Raw genomic sequence first — 23,273 nt, forward strand, 5'->3', positions numbered from 1 at the left:
CCTGGGAACCAGGCAGCCAGGACCGAAGGCACCAGAGGGGCACGCTGATCCCAGGAGGCCACCGCCAACAGGCATGAATTTTGCTTATAACTTCCCATCTTAATTTAACACAGCTCGACAAGCTCTGTTGGGATAAGCTCACCGCACAATTCCACAGGACACTTGGGACGGTGGGCAGCAACAGGCCTCCGCCAGTGAGAGGAAGCAACCAGCAACAGCCATCGTGTTCCCTCTTCCCTCTCTCCGCGCCTCCCACTCTTCCAAACGTGACAGTGTAGTGAGCGTAAGGGCTTTAAGTCAGGTGCTCACAAACAAATTATTGTTACAACGTAAGTGCAAGTGATGCATCTGAATGGACTTCAGGAATCAGAAAACTTCAACAGTGAGGATCATAGCGTGTTAAACAGAACACCACCACTGAAGGCACTTTCCCAGCTCTTTTATTCCTTTAACATCTTAACAAAAGATACCTCAAAATTTAAAAAACCTTTGAAAAATATACAGTTTCATATTATTTACAAAACATGTGAGTACAGGTTCCAACATCATACAAACATTGCTACGTTAGAAACAGCGGAAGGCATGTTATAACTCACTGCCTCCTGGATGGTGTAGGCTAATGGACATGCTTTCATATTTCAACCACCTTTGTCACTTGCTATCCTGATACATAGACTATTAGGCACCTGAGAGGTTGGAAGACTACTGAACTTGAACTTCAGTACCTTCTGTTGTGACCTTATTTGTTATTTTCAAAACTTACTGCATTTTAAATATCTTTACAAGTTTACTTCATCCACAACTAAGCTACCTTTATTGGCATTATCCTAAATGATCAAATATTAACCACACGAACTATTATGTGTACACAGTTCTAAAAATCAAACATAAGACTGTGTAGCCAAGTTGTGTCGGATAGATACTTAAACCCAGTAAATTCCCTAGTGCTTTGTAAGCCATCTAAATTCTGTTAAACAGAGGTGGCAACTCTTCAGTTTCCATGCTCTAGACTAGGTTTCTTAAAAATGCGTTAAAAAGTGACTGACGATAATTGGAATAATTGGTACCTTATAAATTAATCAAGAAACCTAAGATAAAAAATTCTAAATTAGTTTTATTTGTATTTAAAAATACATAGGAAATTCTGCATATGCCCATGATCAAGCTTATTTTCAAAGCACATTACTTAAATTTTGATGACATGGTTTGTTCTGACAAGTCCTTTTTCAAGCTGAACCCCGAACTACGGAAGCTCCTGTAGCTTTCCCCTCGCCCTGCCACCGACGACGTATACCGCTTCCTCACTAATGATGATGGATGGCTTTCATCTGCCTTTTATCACCTGAACAGTTTTTCGACCGTAATGATAGTAACTGTAAGCTGACGCAGCTGTGGTGAAAGCTGTGAAACACCTTTTTTGGAAGAAAGAAAGAAAGTTTAGTTGTCAAGTCTAAGACACAGTAACCATGAGAATCACAAAGAATACATTTAATAGAGTTATTTAAAAAGCAAAAAGGCCATGCGTGGGATTCTTTTTTAGCTCCAGGAATCTAAAGCTGCTGCTTTTAAGATAATCTCAAACAGAATCTAGTTAACGAGCCCGAAAAAAACAATACTGGCCACTGTCACCTCTACCCAGCCGTTATTCTAGGTGTCTGTCTTATGCCACCATTTTCTTTTCACAGCAACCTTCTCTTACAGAGCAGCAGATGAAGCCCCGGGGAACTTTGCTCAGGGCCACAGAACCGCGTCTGAGCCTCGTCCAGAGCCCCTGTGCTCTTTCCACTGCTCCCTGCTGCCAAGGGTATTGGGCTTTTATTTCCTGCAGAATTATCTGAGTCAAAATAAAATCCAGCTTTTGTTTGTTTGTTTGTTTTTTTAATGATTTTTCCTTAAGTTAACTGCCAGATTCACCAGATTCTCTTTGAAGTTCCATGAGTGATGTGCATGGCTTGCTGAGTGCTCGTGGCCTAGCGGGTTACTTTTTAGTGCACCCGTGCGTGTCTGCTTCCACCAGCTGAGCGGGACATCAAGGAAACTCTGTTTGATCCCAAAGCTGTCTATGCCAGTTCGATCATCTAAATTCACACCTAAACCAATGCAACATACATGCAGGAAGAGCTGCTATATTTGAGAACTAAATGGGGTACTTTGGAAATACTTTACAACAAGGTGAGTTGCTAAAAACTGTCAAAGTAGGCAATATGACTGTTGAAAGGTTGGAGAAAAATGGTAAAAATCTAGAAAGTTTCTATACTTAGATTGCTTTGTAAATGTTCCTATATCACTTTAAAGAAACAGAAAATAAAAACGTGAGAGAGAGGTTGTACTATGGATGTAGTTTAGTCAAGAAAGAGAAAACTCCCACAGACCGATACTCAAAAAAAAAAGGCATCGGTCCTCTATCAAAAGATGTAGGATGAATCAGAAAAAATATACATACATATTTTAGAAAATAAAATGTTTAGCGTGTGTACCATCTTTAGCTCAACTGACTCTGGCTCAGACTGCATCAAGCAAGACTTTAATTAGAGTTAAAGTGTACTAAAACATAAAATACAGTGCTTCAAGTTCAGTGTGGCACATGTGGACTCTGACAGATTGTATTTGACACATTTTCATGGTGATACATTTCAAAGCTATTAAGTAAGGATAATAAGATAAAAATCAAACTCTTTTCTCCAAGTTTCCATCCCACTATGCCCCTGTGCCACTAGGCTGGATGCACTCTCCCCTACCCACTCTCCTATACCTGACCTTGTTCAGAGTCCGTCCTTCACCCCCAGTGACCTCCCCCAGTCTCTCCCTGTGTAAACCCACTAGGCCTCTTGCTCAAGTGCCACTTCCTTCCTGAGGCTTTCCCTCTTCTCCCTACCTGGAATCAAGTATCCTTCCCTCCTCCAAAACCCCAATACTTTATCTATACCTCTCATCCCTTTTAACTTGCACGAAAACTCCTGTAATTTCTATATCCCACGCATGATAGTAAACTTCAGAATAGTATGTCATAAAATATAGCCCCCAACTTTACTCGGTTAGTGCTCCATAAACATGGTAAGAACCAAGTAATTCTAAGACTGTCACAATAAGCCATGTTGTTGACATTCTCAGAGAGTAATTCTACACTTAGCTTACCACAGTATCTGAAGATAAATGCTGTCAGCATAATTGAAAACCGGAGCTGCCAAAGAAGCTGCCACCAAGATTAACTGGACTGCTGTGTTTACCTAAAAAAAAAAAAAAAAAGTCATGAATGAACAGTGCCAAGGAGACCCTGCTTCAAGCTCAAGAGACAAAGGCACAGCCCATCATGCTGTAACATGATGTACCCTCGGCGTGCTTGGTGTTGTAATATCCTTGCCAAAGAAGCTGGCATTCACTAACTGGCTCATCTGTCTGCACAGGTGCCCTGTCCAGTGAGGATAAGGGCATCTGTCAGAAAATACTACAACCTTGAATTTCCACAGCAATTTAATAATGTTGAAACGTTCTTGGCCTTTTTTCAGTTGTCTGTTAAAATAGCCCTGTGGATACGGAAATAATAAAGCTACCACTTCACCGGTGAAAATGTAATGAGCTAAGTGACTTGCCTGCAGTCATAGCAGGTTACAGGACCGAACCCAGAACCTAGACTCCCCAGCACTTCATCCAGTGCTCTCCTTCATTTGCCCAAATGTCAAACCCTAGGAGGTCAGAAAATTGAAATGCATTCATCTCCATGACAAGAGGCTCTGGAAGAAGTCAGTATGTTCCCCTACCCTACAAAACAGCATGGAGGAGAGAAGGATGAAAACAGAACCAAAAACGCGCTGGAGACTGCCTACTCATCCTGAGTAGCGTGCTGGAGAAGAGGGTGTGAAGGATGAAGCCGTGGGAAATGTGCACAGAAGCATCTCTGTTCTACCGTCCATTCTGCAACCAACAGACAAGGATTCCACTTCATCTTAAAAAATTAAGTAATAAAGTTGTCTGGAGAACTTCTTGCACCTCTCTGGGTCCCTTTCTAAGCAGTGCTACACTCTAACTGCTATACCTGATACAAACGTAAGTCACTTGAATCTAAAAAAACAAAAAAACAAAACCCCGTAAGTGTAGGTAAAAGTCCACCCCAGGAGTCTGAGATATAACAGTAACAACCCCTCTGTCCCAAAGATGATCTGTGTCCCTAACCTGTTAAACTTCTGTCACAGGGACAGGACAAAAGGATGATTAGAACGAACTTATCAAGGCTACTAGGAAAACAAAAACGCCTCGAGAGGCATTAATGGTGTGTTCTCTGTATGCAAAGACTGGCACAGTTCCTGTGCTGCAAGGGGCTCGGGAAAACAGGACGAATAACTAAGAGTAGCAGCTGTTTATGAGTAAGTACAACTTTTTCCTATCCTTCCCATGTAACAGTCAATGGTGAAAACGAAGGGCCCGATTTTACGGTGTTTTCACCACAGAAAGGAGGGTAATGAAACTACAAAGGAACCTCCATAATTTCTCTATAGCTCAAGCAAGATACGATTACATTTCCACCCCCTCCCCCCCTTCCCCAAATGGTGACCCTAATACCTCATCTGGGGACTCAAATGCTCAGACCACCAATGCAAAACACAATGCATACACTGAAGACCCAAAAAGCTCAAAGGACAAAAGAACTGGGTTAATGACCTCACTCTCTATCTCCTACAGTCAGTGCACTGAGATATGTCCCATTTTCAGCTGCTGCAGACTGAGGTTTGTATTCATTATAATAAACATTTACAAGGGAATAACTTAAAAGGATGTGCGTGTCTCTTACCTTGCTGATGAAGGTTGGTTTTAACCTAGCAGTGGCATAGCAAGGATTGAAATACTTAGAAAGTGTTCGCTGGCAGAGGACAAAAAGATAAAGTTTATTCAATTTATCATTCAAATTTAAAACAATCATTTTGTTATTATATGTAGGTAACAGTTACTGAATATTTGCACCATATGCCTGGCTCCATGCTAGACAAGCCCTCTATCTGCATCTTCTCTTATTACCCTAAATGAGCAGTGTCTATATTCCTTATAAATCATACACAGGTTACTGAAAACAGACTTTTAATTTATAGATTATTCAATCCCTAGAAAACTCTAACACAGTAACTATCCTAAAGTCTGCCTGACGACATCTGTTCTCTAAATAAACTCAATAAATCTCCCCTATTGCTATTTTTTTTCATAGACTAAAAATAAAATGAGTAAGATCCTGCTATTTTCACTGGATCGAGAACCAAAAGATAAGGTTATTATGCTATGCCTACGTGCTCAAGTATCTGTAGAGCAATGAACGAATATGCAAACAAACCATTCTGTGTTCACACAACTGTGATTTTAAAAACTAGTTCCAGACAGTCCATGGTAGAGGCTAAATCAGGCAGCAAAGGGGCTTGGTTACACACACACTCCTAACAGTTTGCTGCTAGGGACAGGGCAGAGCTGGTCTGGGTTTTATGTGCTATCAACTAAAAAGGTTCTGACTCATATACATGCCTTTTTAAAATTGTTCATTCATGTTTTCACTGAACAACTACCATTGTGGGTGATTCAAATAGCAAGAGGACACATGTGTGGTTTTAAAAAAATTCTTGAAAAAAGGATCAAAAAATAATGGCCATAAATTACTCCCATAAAGTGGAACTCGGGATACAACACAGTGGGTTTTTGGGGGTTTTCTGCCTTAAGTTATAAGTAATAATAAAAGGATTTTTTTTTAAACAGACTCACCGGTGTTGGAAGAGTTCGGTATCTGACGTAAAAAACAGCAGCTATCAGCATTACGTCTCTTGAAATTATCATATAAGTAAGTGGAACTGAAAATCAAAAATAAAACAATTTTGACTGGGATTTTGAAACTTACTGATATTACACATACAATAAAGCCTCATTCAGCCTTAGGAACTGGTACTTCACAGAAATAAAAATGTTGTAAATAAATACTTATCGATTTGGTTTAGGGTCCTTATAGTGAACCACTGATTTTTATATTCTTCTTCCACCTACCCTCAAACCAAGTGAAGGACTACGTCTGCCTTTCAGAATGTCAATCCTCTTGCCTTTTTTCCTTCTTGCATGTTTTTAAGCTGTAGGTTATTAGTATTAGTGTCAGCTGTACTCATCCCCCACTATGTCCTTTGTGACCTCTCAGCCTTGTGAATTTGGAAAACTGATCCCCATGCTTACTATACTTACCTATGGAATGAATGAGATGGTAGAGACTGGAAAAGATACTGGAAGACTCAAACTACTATGCCGACTCAGGAGCTCTGACGGCTTCTACATTCTAGACTATTTTATAAGCAGTAAAATTTTCTGCACGTAACACTTGTGGAAAAGCCAAATATTTTCATTCCTGTTTGGTCAGTTCCTACTGACCAATTACCTCCCAGGTAATTGCTATTTCTTCTCCTGCCCCATTCATTCAATGAATTCTAACTTAAAAAGGATTCAATCTGTCAATACTTTTCTCATTATTCTTAAGATTCTATAGCATGGCAGCGCCTGGGTGGCTCAGTCAGTTAAGAGTCCAACTCTTGATTTAGGCTCAGGTCATGATCTCAAGGTCATCAGATCGAGCCCCATGTTAGGCTCCATGCTGAGCATGGAGCCTGCTTAAGATTCTCTCTCTCCCATCAAAAACTACTGATGTGATCTATGGTGATTACCATAACATTAAAAAAAAAAAAAAAAAGATTCTCTCTCCCCCTCTGCTCCTCCCCCCCCTCTACAAGATTCTATAGCATGGCCCCAAAGTCAGAGCCAGCAAAATATTTTAGACTGATACCCAAAAGAACCCCTGCCCCCTTGTTGAGTAACAATGGGAGGGCAGAGGTCTTGTTTCCTTTCACATCCTTCTATGCTATCGGAAGTCTTAACTATGAACATATATTGCTTTTATTAGAAAAAAATATTTTTTTAAAAAAGAAAAAAATCCTGACAATTGTTTCAAACTAAAATAACAGGGTCATGTGTACCCCTTCCATAATACTTCCAAACAGCTCTTCTATGAATTACTTTGGAGATCATATTTATGGTCCTCCCCAGTTCTGACATTCTATTCGTTCTGCAACTTGAGCAAAATCTTAATTACAGATTACAATTTAAATCTCTGTTGGTTACGACTATGATGTTAAGTATAGATTGTTGGTCTAGTCCTTGATGATAAGACTGTTTGAAAGAGAAAATGCTTATCTACCACTCAAGTCATGGCATCTGGAGCACACAGAAGACACAGCTGTATGAGCCAAATAACAAAACAAGCCAGCCACGATTTTTAGGAGCATTTTTTTGTGTCTATAAAACAGACTTTTCTACAGCAATCATTAGCTGGCAAAATCTAACCATCAGATTTTAAGCCACAGCAAACTCATGCAAATTACATAGAGTAAACCTCCTAAACACAACTTTAGAAGAGAGTAAACACCTGTTAGTGTACTTCATCATCACAGGGAAAAAGAGACTAGGACTTAATCCTAAATAAGAAGTTTCTGCAAAAGAGATGAGGCAATTCAATACGCTGCAAGGACTTGGGTTCTTGTTCTAACTAGTAACAACCCACATTACCATTTATTGAATATCTGGCACGGTTTTAAGCATCTCATACATATTATCATTTAACCTATATATCGACTCCACAAAACAGGGACCATCATCATCCCCATTTTACAAATGAGGAAAACAAGGCCTTAGGCAAATTATATAAGCTGGCCAAGGTCACCGGTCAGTGGGTAGTACAGCCGGGACTAGTACTGTACCCCCTGTAAACAGTATAGGAAGCAGTACAGCCAGAGACCTAGGTCTATGCAATTCACAGCCTATGCTCAGGTCAGTGTACGAGGCTCCAACCCAGCCGTGTGAGTCGCAATTAGCATCTCCGGACTCAGCTTACCTTCTGTAACAGCCTGGAGGAGAAAGGAAAGTTAACAAAAATCAAGTGTTCTCCAAACTGACTGCCCACCACAGAATCACCTTGGGAGAGCTTCACAGATGCACAGATGAAAGCTCCTTGGGGAGGGGCGCCTGGGTGGTTCAGATGGTTAAGTGGCTGCCTTCGGCTCAGGTCATAATCCCAGGGTCCTGGGATCGAGCCCCACGTCGGGCTCCTGGCTCAGCGGGAAGCCTGCTTCTCCCTCTCCCTCTGCCTCTCTCCCTGCTCATGCTCTCCCCCCCCGCCCATATCTCTGTGTCTCAAATGAATAAATAAAATCTTAAAAAAAAAAAAAAGAAAGCTCCTTGGGGGATTCGCATGCACAGACAGGCTGGGACCCTGCCTCACCAGGTGATCTCTAAGGCCTCTCCCTGGCTTTTGCATCTTCTAACTGCTCCTCCTTTCTCTCTAGCCTTCCCTTCCCTTTTCTTCCAGGGCTAAAACAGCTTTCATTTTGCCTATCAGAGTATAATAGTGTGTTAGTGAGGATAAGAGTGTATAAAACATGTCAGGGGTTGCTCCAAGGTTTTCCTCCCTACTTGCTAACCCATTGTGAAATAGGTAATGTCTGCAATAAAGAGGTACATTAGAGGCTAATTTTTTAGTATTCAGGAGAAATTAATAAAACAAAGTCACTTTTACATATCACAAGTGCTCATTATCAATACCATAGGCTATTGCACTGAGAAATAACAGAATAATTATTCCAGAAATTGATTCAAACCAGCAATAAGCATTTGCTATACGGCAAACCAGAAATAATACAAGATACAGGAGAGTCGTAATTTAGTAAATGTGGCAAAACAAATGCACAAAAGTAGAAATTAACTTAGACTCACGTCCCAGACTGCTACAAATGTAACAAATCAAGTTGTTTTCTTCCTAATCGCTCCTCCCATAGAAAAAGCAAGAAAAAAGCAGAATTATTTATTTTCCTAGCTGAGGAAGAAAGCACATTTCTTACTCTTGAGGAAACAGCTATTCAGATGAAGGTGGATGGAACTTTTACAAAAATGCAGGCAGTATAAAAGTAAGAAGATGCGAAATAACATACATACAGCTCTCCCCCTAAAACACGCCTAAAATGACAGTGAAGGAATAAAAAGACAAAGTCACAAAGAGAATGAGGAGAGAAGACAAATTTCTCAGTTCTACGTTTGTTAGTAAGAATTATTTTAATTTGAACTGATTAAAGGTACCATAAAAAGCCCAAGAAATCCCAAGCAAGATAAATAAAAAATAAACTCATACCAAGATATATTACTATGAAACCATGGAAAACCCCAAAGACAAAGAGAAAATCTTAAAAGCAGCCAGAGTAGAAACAGTTAACTTCAAAAAAAGAATGGATTAGCAGTTTCTTTTATACCAACAACAGAAATGAATATTGTACGATATATGTGCTGAAATGACTACCAACCCAGACTTCTATACTCAATAAAAATATCTTTCAAGAACAAAGGCAAAATCAGAGAAAGACAAATACTGCCCAGGATCACTTACATGTGGGAAAAAAAATAAAATAAACATAAAAATAAAATAAAAGTTGAAATAGAAATAGCAAGGAAAAAAGTGGCTGCCAGAGGCTGGAGGATGGGAGAAATAGGGAGAGGTTGATAAAAGGGTGCAAACTTCCACTTTTAAGATGAATGAAGTCTGAGGATCTAATGTATAATATGGTGACTGTAGTTGATTATACTGTATTGTATTAATTGAAATCTGCTTGGAGAGTGGAACTTAATATCCTCACACATACAAAAGAATAAAGGCAAAAATAAAAATATTTTCAGAGAAACAAAGGCAAGAATGTACCACCAGTTGACCAATATTAAGAGAATTTCTAAAGATATACTTCAGATGAAAGGAAAATGATCCCAAGATGGAAGGTCTGAGATACATCAAACAATGTTTAAGAAGTATATAAAATTAAAGTATGGAAACAATAACCAAAGGTGAGAAAGCAGTAAATGGAGCTCAAGCAGGGCCCAGAGTGCAGATTCATTAACACTGAACTCTGATAAGGTTGAATGATATAATTCTGAAAAGAACTAAATGGAAACAGAGTATAACAGCCAAACTGGCACAGAGGGAAAACAAGTATAATGATAAAAAAATCTTTATACAGATGTTGAAAAGCACATATGAGCCAAATGAAACACATAAAATGGAAGACTGCTACACAAATAATAGTAATCACAGTAAATGTTAATGGATTAAATGTTCCAGTTGAAAGATAAAATATTTTTAGACTGGATAAAAATAAAGAAAACCCATCTGTCTTTCTGCTATGTATAAGAAATATCTAAAATATAAAGATACAGAGAAATTGAAAGTGATTTATCTAACAGGCAAACATTGACCTGATCATTATTGAAGATATGGAGGGGTCACACTTCATAATAAAACAGTCAATCTACCAAGAAGACAAAAACATCTAATGTATATGCACTTAACAGCAGGACTTCAAAGACACAAAGCAAAAATCAGACTACAAAGAAAAATAATGGAAAACTAAACACAAAGGAAACTAACCTACTCTCTCTCTCAGTAACTGACAAACAGCTACCAAACAGAAAAAAGAAGTCAGTAAACATTTAAATGTCAGGATTTAAAATTTGACCAAATCGTTATATACAGAACATGTACAGCCCTAAATGCCAACTTTAGAAAAGAAAAGCTGAAAGAAATGAGTTAAATATTCATCTACAGCTGTGCTGTTCAATACAACAGCCACTAGCCACGTGGGAAAATAAAGCACCTGAAATGTGGCTGGTCTGAATGAGAAATGTAAAATGAAAACTAGACACTGGCTTTTGAGAGCATAGTATGAAGAAAAATTCACTAATTTTTTATGGATTACACATTGAAATGATAATATTTTTGATCTAGTAGGTTAAATGTTATTAAAATTATTTTCACCTGTTCCCTTTTTCAATATAGCTACTGGAAAATTTTAAAATTACATATATGGCTCCCGTTATATTTCTACTAAACAGAACCGATCTAAAGAATTTGGAAAAAGAACAACAAGGGAAACCTGGAGAAAGAAATAAAAGAGCAAGATTTAATGAAGTAGTAAGGATATCAGACAAAGCCCAAAGTCGGTTCTTTGAAAAGATTCATAAAACTGACACCCCTCTGTTAAGACAATTAAAGGGAAAAAACCAAAGATGGGACAAATAACTAATAAATCAGGATGAAAAGGGGGGCACTGCTACATATCCTAAGGACATCAAAAAGTTAACATGGATACCATAAATAGTTAATGGTAAATCTTTATAAATGTAGTTGTAATGGACAAGTTCTTAGAAAAACACCATAACTTACCAAACAGACAAAAGATGAACCAGAAAATCTGAATCATCCTATAACAAAAAAAAATGAATCACCTATTTGAAAACTCCTTCCTAAACTCCAGTCCTCAAGGCTTCAATTAAGTTCAACCAAACATTTAAAGAAGAAATATTGCAATTTCACACAAACATCTCCCAAGAATGGGGAAAAAAAACCTAGACTTCCTAACTCTTATTATGAAATCAGTATAATGTAAATTCTCTTGGATTTTCTACATCCTCAATTATGTATTGTCTGTAATTAATGATAGTATATTTCTTCTTTTCCAACTCTTTTGCCTTTTCTTCTCCATACTGCACAGTACAGTGTTGAATAGGAATGGTGTCTGTGTTTTGTTTCCAGTTTCAAAAGGAAAGTTATCAACGTTTCACTATTAAATAAATTTGATAGTAAAACCTAATATATCAGTATCTTGTGAATACTGATACAAAATCTTCAACAAAATATTAGAAACTAAATTTAGCAATATTTTCATAATCTATCATGACCAAATTGGATTTATACCAGGAATTTCAGGTTGGTTTAACATTAGAAAATCAATAATGTAATCCATAACACATTAACAATTTAAAAGGAAAAAAAAGACTCTCATAATACATGAAGAAAAAGAATTTGATAAAATTCAATATCTAATTTTAATAAAAACTCTTAGCAATCTCCCAAAAGAAGTGAACTTCCATAACCTGAAAAAAGGATATCTATATAACCCTATAGGAAACATTTTATTTCATAGTGAAATGTTGATAACCTTCCTTTTGAAACTGGAAACAAAACACAGACACCATTCCTATTCAACACTGTACTGTGCAGTATGGAAAAGAAAAGGCAAAAGAATTGGAAAAGAAGAAATACACTATCATTAATTACAGACAATACATAATTGAGGATGTAGAAAATCCAAGAGAATTTACTTATATAATTATTAGAATAAGAGTTTTTAAAAATATTTTATTTGATAGAGAGAGAGCAGGAGTGGGGGGAGAGGAGCAGAGGGAGGAGAAGCAGACTCCCGCTGAGCAGGGGGGCCAGACGTGGGGCTCAATCCCAGGACCCCAGGATCACGACCTGAGCTGAAGGCAGACGCTTAACTGACTGAGCTACCCAGGTGCCCCTAGAATAAGAGTTTAACAAGTTTTGCTCGACACAAAAATCAACATCAGAAATATAATTGATTTTTATTCTATCAACAATAGGCACTTATTACAAAATGAAAGAGTAAAAAGCTACCATTTAGAAAAGCATCAAAATTACCAAGCAACTTGGAATAAATCTAGTAACAAAATTGTTTATTACCTCTGAAGAAAACTAACATTCTGACATTTTAAAAAGACTAAATGGAGTAAATATATCATGCTTGTGGACTGGAAGATCAATATTGTAAAGATATCAATTATTTCAGAGTCCAGAGTGCTAACCAAGATATCAATTATTTCAAATAGACCTATAAACTCAATGCAATCCCAATTAAAATTCCAACAGGCTTTTCTGGGGAACTTGAAAAGCTGATTCTAACATTTACACACAAGGGGCGCTTGGCTGGCTCAGCTGGTGGAACGTGGAGGTCCTGATCTCAGGGTCCTGAGTTTGAGCTCCATACTGGGTGTAAAGATTGCTTAAATAAATAGACTTAAAATATATTAAAAAAATAAGTTTTACACACAAAATGGAAAGGGGTAAGAACATCAAAGGTGGAAGGACTTGCTCTACCAGGTATCAAGACTTTTAGCAAAGAAGTAACAATTAAGGATGGTACTAGTGCAATAACAGACAAATAAATGGGGAACAACTAAGTCAACCCAGAAATGGAACCATGTATGTATGGACATTGCACTGAGCCTGGAAAGTACAGACTTTTCAATAAAAAAATGGGATGGGGGCACCTGGGTGGCTTAGTCGGTTAAAGTGTCCGATTCTTGGTTTTGACTCTCCAAGTTGTGGGATCGAGCCCCAAGTCGGGCTCCCGCACACAAGAATCTCCTTGTCCCTCTCTCTTTGCACCTCCCCCTGCTTGCTCTCTCTCTCTCTCAAATAAAGAAACAAAATCTTTTTTTAAAAAAGTGCTGGGATAATGTGGTACCCACAGAAATAGCTAGAAAATTATTTAGGAGAGATAATTTTTTCTAAACATCAACTAGAAAAAAATGTAAACAAAAAAATCCTAAAAACTTTCCAATACAAAACATAACCACATATAAAGGAAAAGGTACCAGAATGGCATGAGACCTCTCAACAGCAAGATGGAACCTGGAAGTCTACAGAACAGGGTTTTCAAAATTCTGCGTGAAAATGATCTGCAATTGAAAATTATGCCCAATTCAAATCTCAATCAAGTATGGAGGGTAGAATAAAGACAAAATATTTTCAATATCTTTAGAATAAAGACACTGTGGACCTCTAAAACTCTAGCTGCCACACCGCATCCTTACACAGGAAACAACAGGAGGTTGCACTCTTAAGTTCTAAAAGGAAACTCTCAACAAGGAAGCCACGGGAACTTGGAAATATAGACCCAACACAGAAGTGAGATGACAGAAATTCCCAGAATAATAGCAAAAAAGAATTCTCAGCTTGCAAAGCAACCTACACCGATTATTTAGGTAAATCTCACAGCAACATTATCTATTATGCTAAAACCTGGCTATAATTTCTTCGTTCAAAAGGGAAATATCTGATCAACCTTTGTAAAATAATACAAAATACAAAATAACTCTAAAAAATTGGAGGCCTGAAAGTATGTACACACATGCACACACATACAAGATCATTTGGATCTTGAATAATGTCAACAGAATGTTCCTTAGGTTCCTTCCCCGCCCCAAGTTATATTAGAATGAGAGTACCCCTGCCCCTTCAACACCCCCAACCATATATACACCAAAATTCTGACTTTCAAAGAAGCACATAAATATAAACATTAAACCAGTTTATTTTTTAATTTGGTATGGGAATTTAAAAGCCTAAAAGTAAGAGAGAAAAAGATCCTCTAGATTGAGGAGACTATACTAGACTGAAATGCCATTACACTTCTTCCTATCAAATGGCACTAATAACATGCTATCGAAAAGACCATGTGGCAGCGTTCGCTTCATTCTCAGATTCTACTTCTAACACTTGGAAATTAAGTTTAATCTAAACCAAGGGAGAAAAACTGAGAAATACAGCTTAAATAGAAAATGAACAACGAGAAAAGCGCATGCAAAATAAAAAGCAAAAGATATTTTGTTAGAAAGAGTATTCAGATAATGAACTATATATATATATATATATATAATTTGAAATTGCATAACAATGTCTAAGTAAAACTAGTAATGTGAAATTTTATAAACATTTTCAGGATTTCAGAGCTCTCATTTTTCATGATTAAACTGCACTTAATACGTAATAGACTTAAGAAAACTTTAAATTGCTTTCAAAAATCCAGGCACTAAGTAAGAATATAAAATACCGTTTCAAAAAATTCTAAACTAATATTAATTGGCAATGTGAAATAATACTTGCTTAAATTTAACTTTAAACAATCTAAGAAAACAACAGATTCTACTAGTAAAATAAGGACATAAATTCTAAACTAAAATAACAGCTTGACAAAACAGTTCAATGGTTAAGAATTAGGGAAACAGTTTAAAGTTGAAAAATACACTTTTGGAACAAAAATTACTTGTCTCTCAGTCAAGAGAAATCCTAAACTGACTAATGGCATTCTTCCCTATGCTATTTAAAAGTACGCATGATGGCGTTCTTACCTGGAATAAGATCTGCATAGGTCAAGCTAACATATAAGATACTGATAAGTATTTTATCAGCAAGTGGATCAAGAGCACTTCCCAAAGCTGATTTTTGACTGGCCCAGTTTCGAGCAATAAATCCATCCAACTGAAAATAGAAGTTTTTTTTAAATAAATGTCATAGTAAGTACAGAGTAGATATCTTGAAGGTTAATAGATACCAGAATAACAACTGTATTTTCATAAAATGTTAATAAAACCTCTTCTGTTTCTTACCCCCAACCTTCTCATTCTTTCACTGGTAGCCTTCAAATTACCAACTTGTCTAAAAACAGTTTCACTTTTCTACAGTACTTTTCTTTCTCAAGACCTTCCGGTATTTCTTCTATTTTCATAAGGCCCTTTCATGGGTTGAATCCAAACACAAATTTAGAGATTTAAAGGACCCCCAAAAAACCCATATAAAGCATGGCTGACAGAACATGGACTGGGAGCCCCTCCTTTTTTGAGCCTTGGATTATTTCACTACAGCCAAAATAGCTGCTTTTGCTTGCAAGGACTACCTTTTAACTCCAAGACTTTGATTTTCACTCCTACCTACTTTTCTATAATATGATCCAACACTCTTAAGTTTTCAATGTTATTATTTTTCTTTTTTGTTTAGTGCAACTGTTAATTCCATGTCTGACTGTACGTGAATAAAAAAGTCAATCCTCAGGAGCGCCTGGGTGGCTCAGTCGGTTAAGTGTCCAGTTCTTGGTTTTGGCTCAGGTCATGATCTCATGGGTCGTGAGATCGAGCCCTATACTGGGCTCCGCATTCAACTCCACATTCAGCGGGGAATCTGCTTAAGACTCGCCCCCTCTGTCCCTCCCCTCACCTGCATGTGTGTGCTCTCTCTCCTCCAAAATAAATAAATCAAAAAAAAAAAAAGAAAAAGAAATAAATTAAATTAAATACATAAATCTTACCAAAAAAAAAAAAAAATCAATCCTCTGTACCTGGCCTACTTAAAAATCTTGATATGCAAATTACTGATTCACTATTCCTAGAAACCAATTATATTTTAAAGCAGAGGTCATACATGGTTACCAATGGGCCAAATGGGGCCTGCAAACAGCTTTTTGCTTAACCTGCCCAGAGCTTTTAAAACTGTAAATTAGCTGCCAACATTTAAATATTCAAAGTCTTACCACAAAAATCCAGATCTCTAGTTTCTCTTGAGAAATGGAAAGATCTGATCACCCTCGAGCCACAAGATGAATTGAAATCAAGTATCTACCACCTATTCCCATTTTTCTGTCTTTCCAAGTCTCTACCTGGGTTTCACTCGCTCTAATTTCAAGCTTCAACAAATATTTGATTTTTCTAGTCCTATTTCCCAGGAGAAAGAACCAAGGAGAAATTCATTTAGACATAACTTAACATGAACATTCTGAAGGATAAGTAAGTCCTATCTAAGTATTCCAGTAAGGTCGTAACAGGCCTATCGTTAAGAACTTGCTCTTTGGCCGCAGAACATAACTGGTTAAGAACTTGCTCTCTGGCAGAACATAACTGGTTAAGAACTTGCTCTTTGGCAGAACATAACTGGTTCAAGTCCTGGCTCAGCCCTTTACTATGTGACCTTGGGGAAATTAGTTGGCCTAAGCTTCCTTTTCCTCATCTGTATAACCTACCTCAAAGGGCTGATGGTCTTCAGCACATAATGGAATCAATACTTGTTTAGTATTCAGTAAATCCGCAGGAAAAGGCAGTTACCAGCTATTACTACACAACTGAAAGAACCTATTTTCTTACAAATATACTCCATGTAACAACGTCTAACAGAAAGTACCTAGAACTGGGCATTGGGGCCTTGGACGATTCAGGTTTCAATTCAGTTTTTGATCTCCAGGAACTTAACCTTCCACTTTTTCACTAGCATTCCCATCTGGTCCTCCCTGTTCCTCTACCGACATTAGATTCCAAGGTCATCAACACCACTGCTCCTTTGCAAACACCTGTAACTCCCTTACTTCACTCTCCATCCACCCTTCTTACACACAACTATCCATGTACTTAATCCAGGACTGCACCTAACCAGCTGACCATTGCTTAAGAATACCTAAGTGGGCTAACTGATCTCACTTCAAATTCGGGATCATAAACCTCCCATGGGCATTCAATACTGCCTGGCAATCCCACACCTGCCTGTTTACTTTCTTTTCACACTGTCTGTTCTCACTTCAAGCCTACTCCTCCTTCACTCCCATAGCCTCTCACTCTAACTCATGATCATATCCATACTTTCCTTGAAAAACAGCAGATTGTTAGCACTCCCTTATATTCCCACCCACAAATCCACCACCTACTTACTGCATCCAGACACATTCTCTGCCTTCTCTGATTCATGATCGTAGGCCCTCGCACCTTCTGTGATTTGCCTCTCTTCTCCCCCATCTCTCCTGCATCACCAGTCTCCTTTCTATCTGGTCATTAATTAACCAGTTAACAACAAAAATTCCCCCAGTATATAGAGCTTTAAAAACTACCCTTCCTCGACCCACTTCCCAATACCCTACAGAGCAAAACTTTCTCAAAGCCACGTCTATTGTCATTACACCTCACATTTGTTGCCAATCCGCTCTGATTGTCCCCACTCCTCTAGAGATGGTGCTCATAAAGATCACCAATGAATTCTACATTTTTAGCATACTTGACCTCAACACAATTGAAGCACTGTCTTCACTTAACTTCTGGGACACCTGATGGCCTAACTTTCTTCCTTTCTCACCAGATGTTCTTTCTCAGTGTCCTTTACTGGCTCCTTTTCTATTGCTCCACGTACTGCTCATTTCTCTGACCCCTTCTCCTCTTCAACCCAGCCTAAATGACGTCACCCAGCCTAAATGATGTCACCCACACTTGACCATCCATATGCTGATAACTCTCAAATTTATCTCTAACCCTGACTTCTTCTAACTCCCAGCTACTACTACCCAACTGATGCCTCCATGTTGACAGGCACAACAACTCTTGGTACTTTTCTACTCTGTCCTACCCTGAGTGTGGCTCATCCCAAAAACAAAATTGTTACCTTCATGTACCAGTTGTTGAAAAGAAAACAAAAAAGTAACAGCCTATCAGACAGATTTCTCTCACTGCACATATGCAATCCATTGACATATCAACTCTATCTTCAAAACACATCCCATACTCATTCACTTCTCTCCAAATTCCTACCCCAGTCCAAGCTACTACCACTGCCACTCCCCTAGGTAACTGCAAGCCTCCTAACCAGCCTCTCTGCTTCCATTCTTGCCTTCTTACAATCTATTTCCCATATACAACATAAATCAGGCCTTGTCATTCCCCTGCTTAAACTCTCCATGACTCCTGCCATCTGCCCAGTGGCCAATCTAGAGGCATCAAAACCTCCATAAAGTAAATGTGAAATATGGTACCAGATAGCTCAAGTTTTCACATACACTGTCATATATATTTAGAAAAATTTAAATGAGGCCTCTTTGAGTTCAGTGAATATTGCAATCTCATGTGGCAGCTAAAAAAAGGTACAAGCAAAAGAAAAGCAAATCCAGCAACTAAAAAAGATCTTGTCTGTTACATTTTTTTAAAAAATCCATTATCAACATAATGGCCTTTGACCTGGAGTGTGTCTGAGTGGGAGACCTTCAGGCTTCAGAGATAAAAGCAGGGACAAAAAAAAGAGAGATCGTGAGAATGGGGAGAAATAGTGACAAACAGGAGCTAAACCTGGGGAAAAAAAAGTGGGAACCATTTTGAGAGACTATTTTTGATGCATATTTGGAAATGCTAGATAATAATGCCAATGTCCTCCTTTGTTTACCCTGCAAATTCTTCACTTAATTCTATATTCCTCACCAATGCTAATGGGTAGGTGGAATTTTGTTTCTGTGAACCTCAAAGAGAATAGCTGACATTACAGATACTACACAACTGTTATTTATAGAAAATTAGTTTATCTTCACTCTCACTAGATAAGTATCAAGCAATACTTTCCAAACATAAATCAGTCTGAAGAGGCATCAAATCATTCTTGCCTGTCTGGATGCTCACATGGATCTCAGACCAGCCTTATATGAGGATATAATGTCTTTATTTCTACATGCTACCTGCCCTAATCTTAAATTTTTCCTCTATCTTTCTACCACTTTCCTCAACTGGGTTTTTGTAGGACATGTAATTTTAAAAGCCATTTCAAATCCCTTATGCAACAAGGTGGATGATAAATACAAGTAATGTCATACATGCTGATGGCTGGTCAGTCCACAAAAGCCTATCTCACACATATGCTGCCTTCTGTTATAAAATTATTTTCTAAGTTCTAATTTGATATAACCGGAATAAATCCCTCCCTCCCCAAACACTGACACAGTGATGTAAAGGGGCTCTTTTTTCATCTGTCCACCTACTGGGGGAGTGGAAGAAGGAAGGATGCCTAATGCCTGGCCCAGGGCAGGATCTTCTGCTGGGTAATCAGAGGGTTGGAAAGCAGGGATCAGAAACCAAATCTGTGTGGGTGCCTACAGCCTCCCACCAGCATAAACCTGGGTTGAGCTCTGACCTCTCCAAACTCCCTGGTCACAATAACTGACCCACTGTTTCCCCCTCCACAGTAAAACCAACTGTTGTAAAGATCAGAGTATTTCTATCACAATAAATAGAAAGAGTCTCACAACTCCTCTCCTTTATTTCTATCTCTAAAGCATATACTTGGCTCCTTGGGAATTTCTAAGGGTTTTTCTTTTACAAAAAAGTTAAAAACCAAGAGTAAAAAGCACCCGCTCCTATGCCTCCCAACAGCTTTCATTTCCTTAAATCACTTAAAAAATAAAGAGTCCCACACAGATGCTAAAGACAAGTCCTTATACAAAGTACTAGGTCAAATTCATCTTGAGGATTTCCTTCCAGGGAAAAGCAGACTAAGTCTGTGCTATTTCAGTGTACCAGAGACCCTGGGATTTGAAAAGGGAGCAAAACAGAGGGAGTGTATTTACAACTTACCAAATCAGTTAGCCCAGCTAAAGCAAAAACTCCTAGTGCAATATTAAAATCCTCTTCAATAATCAAATAGCCCAAAACTGGGGCCAAGCCAATTCTTGTCATTGACAACATATTTGGGATTGTCCATGGGTTTTCATACTGAAACACAAAAGACAACAAAACTTAAATTAAATGCTATGAATTCATACTTTAACTATATTAGAAAAATACACCAAAAATTACACTAACTTTGGAGTCAGAAGCTACATAAACTTTAAATTTGGTACTCTGAATTTTAAAATCCATTCTGTTGTTTACAGACCATAGCTCTAAAACTGTCCAGAACACAGAAGATGAAGATATGTCATATGCCCACAGAGTAAAGTGTCTGCTATATATAGAGTGTGTGTATATATACACACATACTTCCTAAAGAGAGAAAAGAACAAACATGTATTATTTACCATATAGGTCAAGGCTTTAATATAGGACTTTATGATTAGAATTCAAACTTTACAACACTCTGCTTTTTAAAAGTATAACCTCAAGAAGATCTTATACTTCAAGTAAACAGTCTAGAAAGTGTTAAAAAAAAAAAAAAGCCAAATTATCAACCCCAGGCATTTTGGCTTAAAATGTTTAAGCCCTCTGCACATACCCATCAAAAGAAAGCTAAATGCTATACAGTGTATGGACATATGACGAAAACGAAAGAAAATTTAATTCCATGATCTCATCACTAAATGGATAATTGCTGGAAGAAAATGGGGCTGGAAATAGGGATTGAGATCCTTGGGAAATAAAGAGAAATTTTGTAAATCTGTTCAAAATACCCATGAAAATGAAATGTTAAGATTCCCACCTAGAATCTGAGGGCTTTAGGATTCCTTGAAACTTTATTTGGAGCCAAGCTGTTTGAAGTTGGGACTAACAAAAGGGCTCTTTGGCAGCTACTATGAAGAACATTACTTCCTTGCCAAACAAAATCTGTTTCATGAGAATATTTCAACTTTAAAAGCCTCGCCCTAGTGGAGCTAAGATACCCTGCCCAACAGGATACAGAAATAATACCAAGAAAACGTCTCCCTAAAGCCTGGACTTTTTCTCCACTGGTGAAGGTTGCCAACTCAACCCCATGGGACTATCTACTCACAAACTAACCCTACTCTTAATCAGTAACGAATTAATCTGAACCTTAACTTAGATTTTTTTAAAAAGTGAGTTTCCATTTCTAAAGAAATCTTTTAAAATTCCATGAACCATTCCGTAAGAAAAAGCAGTTCTCTAAAGATACTAAATTTGTGTTTATAAACAAGCTGGTAAGAAATGTTCACCTTAGTTTGGAGGGCAGAAACTGCAATTGAAAGCTACAGAAAAACTTCAAATTCTCCAGGAAACAATCACGAAACAAGAAGCAGTACAAACCTCTACTCAAGGACCCTTAACTGAAAGTAGACCACATTATGTAATTAAACGGGAAAATTCTGGGAACATATTCCAAATTTAAGTTCAAAGGTCAGAGTGTTTCAGAATCCAGAGGAAAAAAGATAAGTCTGTTTACCATAATGTGGTACAGAGTAAGTCAAACACTTATCCAATGTTACAGCAACTCAGAGGGCGAATAAAAAAACAACATAGTTCATGATTGAGAAAAAGGAATCACAAAGGAAAAGGTCAAAAGAGAGTCCCAAAATTAATGTCAGAAATATCCATAGCGCAAAATTAAAGACAAAGGTGCAAATAGCCTGATCATTTCACTTGGTGAATTAATCAACAGAACTATAACTGGAACAGTGAGAGTTCTTTTTAGCTCCACATAAAACATTTTAAAGTACCTCATTAATTTCTAATCATTAAATTTGCAAAAGTTTCTAAATTAAAATTAAGAGAGCTAATCTCAGATTACCCAACCAGATAACCTGTGGCATACTCGACCAACTACTGCCGTTCTGGGAAGGACTTCAGCCACCATATGGCAACCTCAAAGCATCCAGCATTCAAACCCCGACATACTTTAGCTATTAGTGGAGCTGAGACCCCGGCCAGGATGTGGCCACCTCAACCCATGCTGTACAACTGATGAAAGCAGTACAAGGGCCCACTGAAGACATAACAATTGAAGATGTAATAATTGCATGAGTCTTGCTAACATGACATCAAAAGCTCTCCCACATTCATGCTCTGGTGTCTTCTGCTTGGGCAGTATTTCAAAAGGTAAGTGGACAAATATCTCGTTCCATTACCTCAAAAAGAGAGTTGTAATCTTTTTCTACAATTAGAGATTAAAGAACCCTTTAATTAGGACTTATTTATCTTTCATCTTATAATATATAAGGTTACCAAAAGTCAGATGATAGTGAACCAAACCTACACAAGCCAACAGGCTTGTATACTTTTCTAAAGATTCCTACTGACTTGTCCTAAACATTGGGGAATGGCTTCAGAGAATTAAAAATTGACTTAATAAGACAAGTGAAGACTATTTTTACCAATGCAATATCCTGAGGCCGATCCCGCTAGGGAAGGAGAGATTCTAACTTGACCCCTGAAATTCATCCCAACTGAATGACCTCCCCGTTACTCCTCTTCAGGGAACGGTTTACAAGTTCTGGAACGGAAACGTCTGACTTGAGCCAGTCAGAGCACGTTATTCACGTCCAAGTCCGATCCCCGTGAGGGCCCGCGACCCCGACCCAGGGTTGCCCCCCCCGCCTCCTTCTCGGTACGTACCAGGCTGGCGGCGCTCGCCTGGCTCCATCGGCCGCTCCCGGGCTCCGCCGCGGCGTCCCCTCCAGCTGCGGGCTCGGGAGCCGCCTTCCCCGCGCCAGAGCAGTGGCCCCGTGGGCCGGCCCCAGGCAGGCGCAGGCCGAGCGCGGCCGGGCGCAGCCACCAGCGCTCCACCAGGCAGCCTAGGCAGCCGGGCACCGAGCGCAGCAGAGCCCCGCGGGCGCGCCCCTTGCCCGGCCGCACCCCTGGCGTCCATGCCGCGCCGCGAAGGACCCCCCACGAGCCGCGCGCCACGCGCGAAGGCAGCATGGCCTTGCCGCCGCGCCGCGAGGAGACAGGCGGCGAGAGCTCAGCAGCCTGGGGCACCGGCGAGCCGCCTCTCCATAGAGTCCCCGCAAAGCCCGAGAAGCTCGGCTGCCTCCATTGCCGTTTTCAAACCCCAGCACGCTTCGCCTATACAGGTGGCCGGGAGCCGCCAAGGACGGACGCCTTCGCGACGCTTTTGCGACACCGTCGGCGCTGGG

The 23,273-nt window shown here is 38.8% G+C and overlaps 1 protein-coding gene across 4 annotated transcripts; it reads right to left on the reverse strand.

Moving 5' to 3' along the window:
- Positions 1-424: 424 nt before the first annotated feature.
- CRLS1 (cardiolipin synthase 1) lies at positions 425-23,200 on the reverse strand. Of its 4 annotated transcripts, none has more exons than XM_027621324.2 (7): positions 22,753-23,200; positions 20,044-20,181; positions 15,034-15,163; positions 5,737-5,822; positions 4,787-4,855; positions 3,136-3,227; positions 425-1,412 (listed from the first exon to the last, which is right to left on the reverse strand). In XM_027621324.2, exons 1-7 carry the CDS (start codon positions 23,056-23,058, stop codon positions 1,325-1,327), a joined length of 909 nt encoding a protein of 302 aa, XP_027477125.1. In that variant the 5' UTR covers positions 23,059-23,200; the 3' UTR covers positions 425-1,324. The 4 variants fall into 4 exon arrangements, with proteins under 4 accessions (XP_027477125.1, XP_027477128.1, XP_027477126.1 ...); XM_027621327.2 differs by lacking the exon at positions 22,753-23,200 and adding an exon at positions 22,512-22,588 and having other exon boundaries at positions 462-1,412; XM_027621325.2 differs by lacking the exon at positions 22,753-23,200 and adding an exon at positions 21,953-22,086 and having other exon boundaries at positions 462-1,412.
- Between the last annotated feature and the right edge of the window lie 73 nt (positions 23,201-23,273).

Source organism: Zalophus californianus, chromosome 8 (genome assembly GCF_009762305.2).
Source record: "Zalophus californianus isolate mZalCal1 chromosome 8, mZalCal1.pri.v2, whole genome shotgun sequence".
In the NCBI taxonomy this organism is placed as follows: domain Eukaryota; kingdom Metazoa; phylum Chordata; class Mammalia; order Carnivora; family Otariidae; genus Zalophus; species Zalophus californianus.